The sequence below is a fragment of the Oncorhynchus clarkii genome, chromosome 7 (genome assembly GCF_045791955.1).
Source record: "Oncorhynchus clarkii lewisi isolate Uvic-CL-2024 chromosome 7, UVic_Ocla_1.0, whole genome shotgun sequence".
NCBI classification, from domain to species: Eukaryota; Metazoa; Chordata; class Actinopteri; order Salmoniformes; family Salmonidae; genus Oncorhynchus; species Oncorhynchus clarkii.
Genome location: NC_092153.1, coordinates 76,515,253 through 76,531,669, shown reverse-complemented (window position 1 = coordinate 76,531,669; position 16,417 = coordinate 76,515,253). Strand labels below are relative to the sequence as shown.

Here is a 16,417-nt window from a genome sequence, read left to right as displayed (position 1 = left end):
AACATAACGATGGTCATTATGGCCAAACAGTTCTATTGTTGTTTCATCAAACCAGAGGACATTTCTCTAAAGGACATTTCTCTTTTTTTTATGGCAGTTTTGGAGCAGTGGCTTCTTCCTTGCTGAGCGGCCTTTCAGGTTATATCATTATAGGACTCGTTTTACTGTGGATATAGATACTTTTGTACCCGTTTCCTCCAGCATCTTCAAGGTCCTTTGCTGTTCTGGGATTTATTTGCACTTTTCGCACCAAAGTAAATTCATCTCTAGGAGACAGAATGCGTCTCCTTCCAGAGCGGTATGACGGCTGCGTGGTCCCATGGTGTTTATACTTGCGTACTATTGTTTGTACAGATGAACGTGGTACCTTCAGGCGTTTGGAAATTGCTCCCAAGGATGAACCAGACTTGTGTAGGTCTACATTTTTTTTTCTGATGTCTTGGCTGATTTCTTTTGATTTGCCCATGATGTCAAGCAAAGAGGCGCTGAGTTTGAAGGTAGACCTCCACAGGTACACCTCCAATTGACTCAGGCTAATTAACATAATTTTCTGGAATTTTCCAAGCTGTTTAAAGGTAAAGTCAATTTAGTGTATGTAAACTTCTGACCCACTGGAATTGTGATTAAAGTGAATTATATGTGAAATAATCTGTCTATAAATAATTTTTAGATAAATGACTTGTGTCATGCACAAAGTAGATGTCCTAACTGAATTGCCAAAACTAGTTTGTTAACGAGATACTTGTGGGGTGGTTGAAAAATTAGTTTTAATGACTGCAACCTAAGTGTATGTAAACTTCCGACTTCAACTGTACATAGGCAGTGCAGCGGTATCTTGAGTTCCAAAGTGTTTATGATTAGCCATACTGACAAAAAAGAGCACCTTTTGTGTTGCTCAATATACACTACCAGTCAAAAGTTTTAGAACACCTACTCATTCAGTCGCTAGCCCCTACTCCATTGCAGTGGTGGAAAAAGTACCCAATTGTTGTACTTGGGAGTAAAAGTAAAGGTATCTTAATAGAAAATGACTTTAGTAAAAGTGAGTCACCCAGTAAAATTCTACTTGAGTAGAAGTATTTGGTTTTAAATATACTTAAGTATCAAAAGTAAATGTAATTTGCTAAAACATACTTAAGTAATTTCAATCCTTTTATAATGCAAACCAGATAATAGTTAGTTTTTTTTTGTGTGGAAAGCCAGGGGCACACTCCAACACTTAGACATAATTAACAAACAAATCATGTGTTTAGTTTGATCTGGCAGACTGAGGCTGTAGGGATATGACCAGGGAGGTTCTCTTGATAAGTGTGTGAATTTGGCAATTTTCCTGTCCTGCTAAGTAAGCATTCAATACTTTTGGGTGTCAGGTAAAAAGTACATTATTTTCTTTAGGAATGCAGTGAAGTAAAAGTTGGCAATAATATAAATTGTACAGATACATAAACTACTCAAGTCAAAATACTTGAAAGTTCTTCTTAAACTTTGCACAAATGCTCAATTGCTACAACAGAGAGAGCGAGCCAGTGCAGCGTTATGTATATATTTTAACTTCCGAAGTGTTTATGATTAGCATTACTGACAAAAAAGAGCACCTTATTATTGCTCAATATGTATTTTCGTAAACATGAAAATTATCACTCTAAAAATTGTACCAACAAGTAGGGCGTGTAGTTTCATTTCTGACTCACTTGCACTTCGTATCATTTTGGAAAGCGTAACGGGCAGCAGATCGATCACTCAAGTATTGTCAACATATTTGTACAAACAACAGGGCGTGTAGTTTCATTTCTGACTCACTTGCACTATGTAACATCTTGGAAAGCGAAACTGACAGCGAACAGGCCTGGGCCTGTTTAAAGAGCAGCTCGCGGAATTCCCCAACACTGATCCGCAGAGACGAGGACAGTAACAGAGCGAATCATTACTGTCAACCAGACAACAAGGACTACAGAAATACGCGTATTTAAAAGTTTTATGTCATCTGCAATTGGACCCTAAATCCCATCAAAAAATATTCACACGTTCAGCAAAGGTAAGCAATTATATTTTACTATGTAGAATAAAAATGTATCACATATGAACACCCTATTTCGACAAGTAAATACAATTCTGGATAAGATGTCACGCCAGTCACACTGCTTGGTTTATACACTTGAATCCTACAGACGAAGAACCATATATGTGACAATTTTTCCATTTTAAGATAATCAGTTATTTTTATATTATTAATTGTGTGTACCACATTAGGTGTTTTATGGTTGACAAATAATTCACCATACCCATATCTTCCAACAACAATTTATATTTTTTTGTTATTTCAAAAAATACTTTTTTTATTGCCGTTTTCATTTTAAGAATGTGGAAGAACAGTATATCTCCAGTGATGATTTCAGTTTGTGGAAGAACAGTATATGTGACATTTTGCATGACTCTTGTAAGATGTCCTTTTTTAACACCTGATATGATGTTTTAAGTACTTTCAACTACAGATGCCCTTCATGTAAATAACTTAAATGCAATATGTAGTTAATTCATTTGTATGGAGGTTCATTTAAAGGTGGTCTATCAACTTCAGCACTGATTACTTTTCTTAAAAGTTGAGTCATGAAATCTTAGTCTCATTTAAAATGAAGCCCTCAATGTGAACATACCATAGAACTACAAAACACTCCCAATCTATACACAGAATGAGTTTGTATTGCACCATTGTGTAACACAGCACTTTTAGAGTTAACGTCAATGTACGTATCATTACTGTCAAAGTTAAACTATGCAAGTGTTCAATATAGCTATTATAATAATAGGCGTTTTGTCTTATTTCTAACCTGTTCTAAGCCGGAGAGAATCAACGCTTGTTGTTTCTCGTATGGGACAGTGTAGAAACTGTTGAACAGATGCAGCTTGCGCTCATCAGTCACTTTCCACACTCCTTTCTGCACGTCGTGGAACACGCTCTTCCCTGCAGGATACAGTGTAACTAGCTAGCTACTGTAGCCATGTCGAATCATCCGGTGGATGGAGAAAAAGTAGCTACCTATGTTTCTTCTATAATCTAGCAATAACATTTGTAACGATAATGTATGAGTTATTAGCCAACGAACTTTAGCTAATATGTTTTCTCTATAGTTACAAATTAGACAACCCACAACATACATGTTAGTTACTGTGCTCTATAGCTAGCTATCTTGATTGTTTGATATACGGTTCTTCCACATACCTCTTTTGGACAGCTTTTCCCAGTTTTTTCTTGACCCTTACGATTTGTATAGGGTTTTCCCGCATCCCGTAAGATCTTCCTTTGCCTGTCTTTCCATTCTTTTAGTTTTGTTTTACGTTTCTTTCCCACATTTCTGCGATTTTCATCAGCAACAGAAAGGTTGTGCGCTTGTCCGTCCATTCTGAGTGGTGCACATAAACGGTTATTCCACCAGAGAGCCTATCTTTACATTTAAAATGATTGTTAATTAGCGCGTGGAAAGCTTGTGAAACCGGTTCACTATAGAAAAAGGGTGTCCAATAATGATTGTTCATGTATATCTCATTTTTTTTGTAAATGTCACATATATGGTTCTTCGTCTGTAGGATTCACTTGTGGAACAGTTCAAATCGTTTTCCTTGTGTCAAAATTTGCACCGCTTGTCTTTGTGAGAGGTACTGACATGTTTAAATCATTGACCTATTTGTTTTAAGCGACTAGCGCACAGCTCAGACGTCCATACATACCCACACCAATACATGCCACCAGATGTCTCTTCACAGTCCCCAAATCCAGAACAGACAACGGGAAACGCACAGTACTACATAGCGCCATGGCTATTTGGAACTGTCAAGCAGTAGAATCAGATTTTTAAAAACGGATAAAACTACACGTTATGGATCAGCGCGGATTGTGAAGAGACAAACACAGACACACAGGGCATTCGCTAACACACGCACTCTACACACATTTGAATAATGTTATTTTTCTGTGTTATTGAGTTTGTATTGTATATATGTTATAGTTGTTTTATTGTATGTAATTGTTTTTGGACCCTTAGGAAGAGTAGCTGCAGATCCGGAATAAAATACAAATGATTAATTTACATCATTCCATGACTGTCCTAAAACACTGACATTATGGGATGAAATATTCACCCTTGGTTTCGAAGGATCCAGATTGATTTCGATACATTGATTGTATCAGCCATATATATATATAATTTATTCACTGTATCCAAGTGACATCATTTCAGTAGAAATGAAACCAACACTATTTCCGCATAATAAAACATTTATAAAAAAATACACGTAATAATTGTCTGTGTCCAATAGATGTCGCACGGCATCCACCACAATGTACAATAGTCATGCATCAAGATTAAGTTTGCCTCTGTTTTGGAATAACTTTAAACAAATTGATTAATGCCATTGTTATAAACATTCAATATGTGTTTTGCTGGGTTTAATTTCTTGTTCTAGTGGACCAATAGTAATTCAGCCTGAATGGAAAACCCAAACAGGGGCAGGAGAGGTAGAGGAGCCAACCATGTCCATCACAGAATAGGTAAGGAGATTCATTTTGAGTTTTGTATAAGTAAGACATGATTGGCATTTCCTTCATTATATTGATATAGATTTCCCTGTTTGCCTCTCAGGTGCTGAGGCTGGTCAGAGAGAAGAGGAAGGGATAGCCAACCGAGGGGGAAGAGGTAGGGGGGCCAGGGGAGAGAGGAGAGGTGTTAATGGGGGGAACCCAAGGGAGGATAGGAGAGCGCGAGATGCCAGGGGAGGAAGAGGAAGAGAGGGTGCGAGGGGTTGGGGAGGAAGAGGAGGAGGAGAAAGAGTGGAAGGCAGAGGAGGAGGGGAGGGTGCGAGGGGTTGGGGAGAAAGAGGAGGAGGGGAGGGTGCGAGGGGTTGGGGAGGAAGAGGAAGAGGAGGAGGCAGAGGAGGAGGGAGAGGAGGAGATGGAGAGAGAGGGGGAGGGAGAGGAAGAGCTGCAGATGGTGGCGCTCCTCATGTTCGTCCAATGGGGTACAAAACGTTGGAGGAGCTCTCCGGGAAAGAACCTTCAGAAATAGCCATTACTCTTGCCTCCAGTTATGGACTGCAAGCTCTACTCGACGAACGAGAGATGCGAAAGGACCTCGTTCAGCTCCTCTGCCAAGTCCTCTGCAAGGCCTTCTTGTCCAAAACTGACCGTCAAACTATACAGCACTTGGCTGGCTTAATCAAGCATTCTGGATTCCTCCGAACCATCCTGCCCCATTATGTGATGGGAATGGGGTCAGAGTTCGACCTCACTCGCCGGGAACAGTACCCCCAGCACTTGGACAACATCATGACCCTTCTCGCTGAGGTGCTCAGGATATTCCCGGCTAGCTCGACCCAGGCCGTGTCCATGATAGTGGCCCTCTTCAGACCAGTCATCAACAGCCTGCGAGCTGTGGGGGTGGATGTCCTGGAGCAGACGGAGGAAAACCTGGAGAGGATCCAGGTCCTGGTGGAGCACCTCCAGGAGAGGGCCAGGGAGGGCACCCTAAAGTCAGACAACTACTCCTTCATCACCCCCCAGGAGGACGCCCCACTTGGGGAGGCCGACTTCAGGACCCTATCCATCTACCCCACCCCTGAGGAGTTCCACCAGGAACAGAGGCCCTTCCTCAGGCCCAACCTCATCTTGAAACGCTATGCCAGCGGACTGCTGTACCTGGACACGCACTTCCGGCTCATGCGAGAGGACTTTGTGAGACCTCTTCGAGAGGGCATCCAGCAGCTGCTTCAGAGCCAGCAGGACCTGGGCAATAAAGACGTCCCTTTGAGGAAGAGGCGCTTCGATGACATCACAGTGTACTTTGACACGCGACTGGTGGTTCCAATGTGCACCCGGTCTGGTTTGGCCTATAAGGTCCAGTTTGACTCCAAACCTCTTAAGGTCAGTCAGTTCTATTGAGTATTTGAACAGAATAAATATAACTTACCAAGACTTGCCAACATTGTGTAGTAGAGTGCATTCAATATATGTTCATGTTATTCTCTGTCCCACACAGTTTGTCCGCTGGCAGAACTCCAAGCGGCTGATATATGGGTCCCTGGTCTGCATGTCCTGTGACAACTTTGAGAGTTTCCTGTTTGCCACTGTGTCCGACCGGGACCCCAAGGAGCTAGAGAAGGGCTTTGTCCAGATCATTTTCTCAACGGAGAGCAGGCGAGCCCTAGCCGGAGTGGAGGCCCACCAGTCCTTCCTCATGGTGGAGACAACCGCCTACTTTGAGGCCTACCGCTATGTCCTCGAGGGGCTGCAGGAGCTGGAAGTAGAGGATCTGCCCTTCCAGAGGTCGGTGTACTGTCTGTCGGTGTTGAATTCAATCATTAGTCAGCCCTACGTATGTACTGGCTGTCGCACCGGTGATGTTGATGCTATGAGAGAGAGTCGGCTAAATATTTTTGTTCCACCATGTTTTTCTGATATTGAGAATCGCAGATTGTGTTCATACAGTTCCATACTTCTGATCTTAAAGTGCTTAACATGGTTTGTGGGTGACTTACCTCTTCCACCAGCTGCTAGATGATATTTAGCAGATATTTTGTGACAGAACATTTACTGCATATCAATTATTGTAATGAAGAATGAGAACTTTCTGACTAACAAAAATTGTATTTTTGATTCATGACAACATGTAAATTGCAGGTATATAGTGGAATGTAGCTCAGAGGTCCACCCTCCTGCCTACCTGCCAATGGGGGATACATATGACCTGTCTGCTATTGCGGTGCCTGAGTTTAAGAGCAGCCGCTTCCACACCCTGGATCCTGAAGCCTGGCCCCCCATGGAGCAGCTGGGATTGGACGAGTCCCAGATGAGAGCACTTCAGCTCGCCCTCACCAAGGAACTGGCAATCATCCAGGGACCCCCAGGCACAGGTGGAATACATATAGAAAAAATTATACATATTGAATTAGATCATGTTTATCTACACTACCGTTCAAAAGTTTGGGGTCACTTAGAAACGTCCTTGTTTTTGAAAGAAAAGCAAATTTCTTGTCCATTAAAATAACATAAAATGTATCAGAAATACAGTGTAGACATTGTTAATGTTGTAAATGACTATTGTAGCTGGAAATGGCAGATTTTTTATGGAATACAGTTGAGGTTGGAATCATTAAAACTTGTTTTTCAACCACTCCACAAATTTCTTGTTAACAAACTAAAGTTTTGGCATCTGTTTCTCACTCCTCTTCACTCCTCTTTCTATTCTGGTTAGCGCCAGTTTGCGGTGTTCTGTGAAGGGAGTAGTACACAGCTTTGTACGAGATCATCCGTTTTATTGCTTCTTTAATCTGAACAACAGTTTTCAGCTGTGCTAACATAATTGCAAAAGGGATTTCTAATGATCAATTAGCCTTTTAAAATGATGAACTTGGATTAGCTAACACAATGTGCCATTGGAACATAGGAGTGATGGTTGCTGATAATGAGCCTCTGTACTCCTATGTAGATATTCCATAAAATATCTGCCGTTTCCAGCTGCAATAGTCATTTACAACATGAACAATGTCTACACTTTATTTCTGATCAATTTGATGTTATTTTAATGGACAAAACGTGCTTTTCTTTCAAAAACAAGGACTTTTCTAAGTGACTGCAAACGTTTGAATGGTAGTGTACATGTACAATTTCTAGGCTGAAAGTTTGACATTAGTATGCCATGCTGCTTCATGTGTTGGTGGACTTGCAGGAGTATAATACTTTTGGACGTTCGTTTTCTCTCCTTACTCATAATCTCAGGGAAGACCTACACAGGACTAAAGATCGCCCAAGCTCTTTTGACCAATCAGGAGGTGTGGAAAGGTGTCTTTGACTCCTCCCCAATGCTGGTGGTTTGTTATACCAACCACGCTCTAGACCAGTTCCTGGAAGGTAGGGCTCCTGCTCCCCGACATACTGAACTATGGATGTATGGTATATGAATGCATGATTGTCCCACACTATTTTTGCTTCTCAGTTATTTTCAACCTCAAGCCATTCTTGAAAAATGTCATAATTTGTGTTTTACCAGATATAATTCTGAAGGGCACTTTAGTCATCATATGTATCAGCAGCTTTTTCATTTGTTTAACATGTACCATAGGCATCCCCAAGTTAATTTGTTTAACATTATGTACCATAGGCATCCCCAAGTTAATTTGTTTAACATTGTGCACCAAAGGCATCCACAAGTTTTTACCAGACGGTATTGTAAGAGTGGGTGGGCGAAGCAACAGTGAGGCCCTGAAGCGTTTCACTCTGGGGGAGCTGAAAAGGTCCCATGACTTCCGCCGCAGACTACCGCAACATCTTCGCCGTGCCAACAGTGAGGTGAGCGTTAGTGTGGGAAACCTGAAAGTTACGCTAACATTTGAGAAATAGTCTTAAAATGTAAACGAGCACTCCTATTGAAGTCAATGTAGCTCAGCTTCCGTATGTGTCAGGAATGTATACAACCAGGTTGGATATCTTTTGGGGAAATAGTCATTTAGGGAAACGATACCACATACCGATGCTCAGAATATTGTTTCCTCTCAGATCTATGATGCACTGCGGACCGAAGAGACTAAGATCCAGACTCAGTCTGTGCAGCTGGAGTGCAGTCTGCGAGGCGTTCTAAGGGAACAGTTCCTTCAAAGGTTCATCTCAGAGGTGCACTGGGATAGCCTGTCCCTCCAGCCTGTGAGTCGTTGATACCACTGTCAAATATAAAGTGGTGACTACTGCTATGACTATAACTCATAGTTCCACCCCCTCTGCTACTTCTAGAACTATGATGATGTCATATAGGATAACTACAATGAGGACGATAAGCCCTACTGCTTATTCAAGGCTTAAGATTCATGTAAACAAAATAGACATTCCCAGAAAAGTTTATGATGTGATCTGTGATAATCTGCTATTGGCCAGAGTGGAGACAATACTTCCTCTTGTACTTTTCCTCAGGCACTGGATGGTTTTGAGAGCTATGGTGGGAAGAAGCCGTCTATGATAATGGAGTGGCTGGGGTTAGGTTCCACTGCCTTCCAGCAGAGGACATCACATCCTCAAAATGACAATGCAGGTGAGAAGCCACTGCAGTACCACCGAACGAAGACATAGGGCTGGAACAGTTATTGTATAATCTCGTAACTGACAATTATGGACAATAACCCTGAACTTTAAAACAATTATTGTCATAATCTTCTTACTACATTATTTTCAGTAGAAGGGGGATTCACCTTTTATATTTAAGTAGATATGGTTTACCCAATAGCAGTTAATTATTATTTTTTTTTACATGAAGTGGGTAAAGTTGGTAATCATTATATGAACAGAACGGCACGGTCGGGAGGAGAAGCTTAATTTCCAAAAGTTCTAAGCAACAGGGGTGTCCCCAAAGCTGTGTTGTATTCATTAGGTACAGTATATTGTAACTTGTTTTCAAAGATAGGTTATAATGCATTATAAGCAGTTTGTTTAAAAAAATAATATAATAATAACCGTGCTTGACAATTCATTGTTACCCAAAATTGCATAATCGTCACAGTAGACGAGACACAACATGATCAGACAGACATAGCAACTGGAACAGATGCAGAGCAAATCAAAATCAAATTGTATTTGTCACATGCTCTGAATACAACAGGTCTAGACTTTACCATGAAATGTTTACTTCATGAGCCCTTTTCCAACAATGCAGAGTTCAAAAAGTGCTTCTCCTTGTGGCCTTGTATTTGTCAACATTGCTTGTGAATAAATTATGGCTGTAGTTCACATAGCTAGCTAGTAGTCTGCTGTATCTATTGAACTCTTTTATGTTTTCTTTAAAACTCCTCTTGATCCTGAAACTATATTGGGTGAAGCAGAGTTCAGAGTTCATCGAATCAAATGTTATTTGTCACATACACGTGGTCAGCAGATGTTATTGTGGGTGTAGCGAAATGCTTCTAGCTCCGACAGTGCAGTAATATCTAACAAGTAACATCTAACAATTTCACAACAATACACACAATACACACAAATATAAAGTAAAGGAATAGAATTAAGAATCTATAAATATTTGGGTTAGAAATGTCAGAGCGGCATGGCATTGACTAAGAAACAGTAGAATAGGATAGATTACAGTATATACATATGAGATGAGTAATACAAGAGATGTAAACATTATTAAAGTGACTGTTGAGAGAACTACTAGGAATAGAAGTTAGAAACTCCTCACCCATTTTACCCTCTCTGTTTTGTAATAGATGGGGAAATGGACGAAGATGAGGAGGAGGAGGAGGACCTGATCGAGATAGCGGAGGAGGCAGACCTGATCCAGATGGAACGCTTTGTAGAAGTCTCAGACATGCATCATAGTCACGATGATGATCGAAGAAAGATGGAGGAGACAGTCAGGGATATGGCGGAAATGATGCTGGCCATGAACCTGGAGAACACTCTGATACATGCAGAGCAGAGTGAAGAAGGCTGGGAGGTGAGAACCTACAACGTGCCTTGATCCAAACTTATTGTATAACAATATAGCCAAAATACATTGCATCATACAATATGTGAATCACAAACTAATTTAGCTGCTTATTGATTTAAATTGACAATCTCCTGCTTCATATTCAGAGTATTTAGCTCAGGAGTATGGTAGAAAGACAGGTGCTGGGTTAAAGGTATAGTTAATGTTATTTGAAAAGTCTGACGTGTCTCTCTCTGTGTGCGCAGATACAGCGGGTGCAGAAGAGGAAGATGAAACATCGTATTAGGAGAGAGCTGGGCAGCAGCTCAGCCATGAGTGAAGATGAGGAAGACACCATTCTGGATGTGTGGACTCTTAGTCTGCCAGACAGATGGAGACTGTACCGGTAATAGTCTCTCTCATCCCCTAGGCAACGCCAGACTGCGAGCGCGTATATTCCCATTGTGCATAATTATGCCAACTAATTACTGAGAAAATGTATCTCAGTAGATGCATGCACTGAACCCCTCACCTCTACAAGTTTCTGTCACCCTGGCAATGTAACTGTGCTTAGTTTGTGCAAAGTGCACAGTCGTCATGACCACACAAAACACACAGGTGTGCGATTGACTGTGCCACCTTAAGTGACGCATGTTTTGATCTGACTGGAGAAAAGACCAGTGCAAGGCTCAGTTGTGTGCCAAGCCAAAAAGCCATTTTGGATGATGCAATAAAGAAATTGTCACAGCTCCAGCGTGTTGGATTGACTCAGTAAATCATACAAGGAATAAAGGATTCTGCTCTACACATTATCTACGAATCTCAGATATTCAGAATTTGATTGTGACAGGGTTACTTTTCTATAGGAACTTTGTTAGTTTTATGACCTGCGTATGTAGACTCCATTAGTGGCCTTACCGTCAAATGCTACCAATGACCTCATCTGACGCTGCTCTGTGTTCGCAGGTTATGGGTGGGGCGTTATCGGACGGAGCTGCGTATGCGAGCCCAGCAGGCAGAGCAGGACTATCAGGATGCTGCCGAGCGTCTGGCTGAAATTCGTCTCCGTGAGGACTTATGTGTCCTGAAGGAAGCCAAGGTCATCGGCATGACGACCACGGGGGCTGCTAGATGGCGCAAAGCTTTGCAGGAAGTACGCCCCCGCCTAGTGATCGTGGAAGAGGCAGCAGAGGTACTGGAGGCCCACACCATCACCACTCTGAGCCAGGCCTGCCAGCACCTCATTCTCATTGGAGACCACCAACAGGTACTGGACACTCATTGGCCAGGCATGGTCAACTTCCCTACTGTTATGCCACTAAATCCAGTGATTGAATTGGAGATGAAAATTGCTCCTAATCTTCAATTGACTTGAAAATTGCTCCTAATGTAAAATTGACTTGAAAATTGCTCCTAATGTAAAATTGACTTGAAAATTGCTCCTAATGTAAAATTGACTTGAACATTGCTCCTAATGTAAAATTGAACCTAATGTAAACTGGGCATTTGTTGATTGAAAGTCCATGGTCATTTTAATTTCTTATTGAAATGCAATCAACTTCAAACTCTGCTTGGGGCTAAACGGAGAGTTCACCCAGCTATAAGGTCTTACGTAACTTGACTTGCTCCTTTTAGCTCTGAGTGAAAAAGCTAAAGCACTCTGGGAATATCACGTATTTTACTCAGTTCAATATAATCCACTTTTATTCAAAGCTGGTATTCTTGAGATGTGCACTTTACTTTCGTGTAGGTGGATCACACTTTCGATGAGAAAAAAAGCTTTGGCTTTGAAGTGCTATTAATCAAAAGTTAGTGGTTGAAATCTAACACAGTCAGGCAGAAACAAACTGAGTACAATAACTCACATTATTTGAGAATGTTTTGTATCTTTCCCACACCCTCTCCCACATACATTCTTACCTTGTCCCCTAAATAAAGCAGACACACATTAACAACTGAAAAGAAGCAGGAAAACAAGATAGGATAGCAAAACTGTGAGTTTTTATTTTCAAATACTGAATACTCTTCATACTCTTTTTATTTTTACTTTATTACATTGATTTGAGAGGGCCAATGCACATTTATCAACATTTCTGTAAATGTGATTTAGTCGAACGGCAAATGTTTATCTTTGGGCAGGTTCTTGAAAAACAGTGTTCAACAACAAATAATAGAGTTGAAGAGATGTTGTCTAAAAGTGTTGAAATGAGGTGGTCCATTCCATCCTCTCTTGGGCTTCAGCGGTACTTATAGGGGTACTTATGTAGCTCATTGTGTCCCTAGCTCCGGCCCAGTGCAACAGTGTTCGAACTGGCCAAGAACTTCAATCTTGAAGTGTCCATGTTTGAGAGGCTGATCAGGATGGACTTTCCATACGTCAGACTTAACTATCAGGTATGTGTGGGGAATCTAAAGGGAAAGTGTATATGGATAAACCAATTACCCCTTGTTCTTCATTGTCCATTGACCAATCCTCTAACTCTGGGTCTATCCCTGCACAGCATCGCATGAGGCCAGACATTGCCCGTCTCCTGGTCCCGCACATCTACTCTGAGCTAGAGAACCACCCCTCAGTGATGGACTATGACAATATTAAGGTTCGTCAATGCTTTCAGAGACTTTTTACATGGTAGTTACCCTCCTAGCAGGAGTGCATTTAAAGATGACTGTATACTGAATATCAATCCATTTCAGCATGTCATCAATTCAATGAACCATCAATAAAGTACAATACACAGTCCATGTGTAGGCCTTAGAAGTTAGTTGCGGTCCAATAACCGTTGTATTCACTTCCCTGTTGTCTTGTAGGGTCTTCTCTCCAACATGTTCTTTGTGGAGCATAACTACCCGGAGGAGGAGATCAGGGATGGAAAGAGTCGCCAGAACCTCCACGAGGCCTTCTTTGTGGTAGCGTTGTGTCGCTACCTCCTGTTACAGGAATACCAGCCGTCCCAGATCACCATCCTCACCACTTACACTGGCCAACTCCACTGTCTGCGCAAACTCATGCCAGCCAAAGAGTTCAATGGGGTAAAAGTTCATGTTGTTGACAAATACCAAGGAGAGGAGAATGATATTGTCCTGCTCTCGCTGGTTCGAAGTAACAAAGAGGGGAAGGTGGGCTTCTTGAACATCCCCAACCGCGTCTGTGTGGCCCTGTCACGGGCTAAGAAGGGTCTCTACTGCGTTGGAAACATGGCCATGTTGGGAAAAGTCAAGCTTTGGAGCAACATCCTGCACACACTGCGAGAGAAAGACCAAGTGGGCCCTGCCCTGACCCTATGCTGCCAGAACCACCCTGAGCGACACATTAAAGCATTCTGCGGCGATGACTTCAAACATGCTCCTGAGGGAGGCTGCAACCTGCCCTGCGAGTTCCGCTTGAACTGTGGTCACGTGTGCTCCAGTGCTTGCCACCCGTACGACCAAGAGCACAAGAAGTACACATGTAACAAGAAGTGCCAGAAGGTCCTCTGTGAGCTGGGGCATCGATGCAAACTTCTGTGCTACAAGAAGTGCCCTACAGACTGCCTTACGCGGGTAGAGAAAATCGTACCGCGATGCCAGCACAAGCAGATGGTGCCCTGTCACCAGGCTCCAGAGCGGTTTGTGTGCCAGGAGCCCTGTCAGAAGATGCTGGTGTGTGGCCATCTATGTGCCACTGTGTGTGGGGAGTCCTGCACCACCACCTGCATGGCAACAGTCACCTTGGAGCTCAAGTGTGGACACAAGCAAGAAGGTCCCTGTCATTATAGGAGATCTACAGTACAGCCGGACTGCAGGGCACCTTGCAAACAGATTCTGAAGTGTGGCCACCCCTGTCCTGGTTCCTGCCAGAGATGCCACCAGGGCCGCTTCCACTTGGGCTGTTTCCACCGATGTGATAAGCTCCTAGTCTGCTCCCACAAGTGTCGGGAGCCCTGTACACGTGACTGCCCTTCCTGTCCAATTCTCTGTGAGAATCGCTGCATCCACAGTGCCTGTAAGAAGCCCTGCGGCCAGCCCTGTGCCCCCTGCATAGAGCCCTGTGCCTGGCAGTGTCCTCACCAGGGCTGCAGCAAGCTCTGCCATGAGCCTTGTGACCGTCCACCCTGCACCCAGCCCTGCACCAAAACCTTGCAGTGTGGGCACCCCTGCATTGGCCTGTGTGGAGACCCCTGCCCCAACAAGTGCCGTGTTTGCCACCCCGAGGATGTTATGGAGATTTTCTTTGGTACGGAGGACGATGCTGAGGCCTGCTTTATTCAGCTGGACGACTGCGGACACGTCTTTGAGTCCACGTCCATGGATAAATACATGGGGATGGATGACAACCAGCAGGCTACCGAGGAACAGCTTGCAGTAAAGTTGAAGGAGTGCCCCAGGTGTCGCACTCCCATCCGCAGGAATCTCCGGTACGGGGCTTACGTCAACCGGAGTCTGGCGGTAATTGAGAAAGTTAAGGAGAAGATTAATGGAGCACAGTCAGATATTGCGGCACAAAAGGCGATCCTTAAGCAGCAATGGATTGACAAGGAGGACTTGCAAAGGTATCTACCAATGGAGTACATACAGATAGAGAAAAAACTAAGGGCCTCCCACCTCACAGCTAAGGAACTGTGGATCACGGAAAACAAGATGGCCTTCCTTGAGAGAGTTGGCAAGTTGCTGAAGATTAGTAGGCAGCACATGTCAAGTGCGGAAGTTTCCCACTTTGATGAGAAAGTCGAAGAGTTCCTGAGGTGGCTGATGGATTGTTACCAGAAGTTCTCGGAGCAGCAGGCTTCTGATCTGCAGAGCGAGCTACAGAGGCTGTCCTTTTTGGCCGAGCTCAACGCCCGCTGCAAGATGGCTAAGGACACAGGTCGTGGGGTCAAGGTTCAGGCTGAGGTCACAGCCATAAGGGAGGTTCTGGAGAAAATGCAGCCATTCACTCTGCAAGACGAGGACTCAGTAAAGCAGGCACTGAAAGACTTGGCTGAAAAGCTACCAAGCTCTGGCCTGGGGATCAGTGATGATGAACGAAAGATGATACTTTCAGCCATGAGTTTGCCTAAAGGCCACTGGTACTCCTGCCCCAACGGTCACGTCTATGCCATCGGAGATTGTGGAGGCGCCATGATGAGCCGTAACTGCCCAGAGTGCAATGCTACGATCGGTGGAGCAAACCATGCTCTGGTAAGTGGCAACAGAGTGGCTTCAGAGATGGATGGGGCACAACACGCTGCGTGGTCTGAAGCTAACAATATGCTGAACTTTGGTCTGATGAACCTTGCTGATTAAAAACTGATTATTTTCTCTGTTTAATTGTGACTTCATGACCGATGTGACAATTATCATAATTTGCACTCCAGAAAGCGTTGCTATATCAATTGATATATTTAAATGCTGAAATCACTGTAAATGATTCATTGAATGTGATGAAATCAATCTGCTTTGTCAATATAATATTTATTGTTATTCTACTTTTTAAAGTGATATCACTCCAGAGTACAATACTGTATTTTCAACCCAATGTACAATTATGAATTATGCAAATGTTTAGGCAGGATTTTTGGGCCTCAACATTTAGACACCTGTGTGTATTTTTCCAGTCACACCAATAGATGGCAGCAGTGCATTGTTCCTTTAACAAAGAGTTGGCTTGATATGTGCAATATGTTTTTTCTAATAAAACATATCTGAGATGATCCCATATATTTGCAAATTGATTTTCTAACACACACACACATACACAATTGTGATTCAGTTAACTGAGAAACTCAAAATAAATGAATATGACAAAGGGGCTGAAAAACAACACAAACTCTGGAATGATAAGAAAACACTGTAAATGTAACTAATATACACAAATATATTGGGGGGAGGGGGGTAAACTGAAACTCCACCTTGTGTCTTTGACATTGTCCATTTATTTAAATTAGTATAGGCCTACTTTATGTATCGGTTAAATACATTTTCTGAGCATTTTGTGAACTATAGTGTAGTTGGCCCTAAGC

General features: G+C 42.7%; 1 protein-coding gene across 1 annotated transcript; it reads left to right on the top strand.

Annotated features, from left to right (window-relative positions):
* Nucleotides 1-1,649: 1,649 nt before the first annotated feature.
* LOC139413856 (zinc finger, NFX1-type containing 1) lies at nucleotides 1,650-16,115 on the top strand. The gene is made up of 15 exons (XM_071161673.1): nucleotides 1,650-2,035; nucleotides 4,462-4,546; nucleotides 4,638-5,914; nucleotides 6,030-6,316; nucleotides 6,671-6,903; nucleotides 7,769-7,900; nucleotides 8,190-8,338; nucleotides 8,546-8,689; nucleotides 8,954-9,071; nucleotides 10,237-10,466; nucleotides 10,706-10,845; nucleotides 11,406-11,706; nucleotides 12,723-12,833; nucleotides 12,941-13,036; nucleotides 13,248-16,115. Exons 2-15 carry the CDS (start codon nucleotides 4,486-4,488, stop codon nucleotides 15,699-15,701), a joined length of 5,733 nt encoding a protein of 1,910 aa, XP_071017774.1. The 5' UTR covers nucleotides 1,650-2,035; nucleotides 4,462-4,485; the 3' UTR covers nucleotides 15,702-16,115.
* The last annotated feature ends 302 nt before the right edge of the window (nucleotides 16,116-16,417 follow it).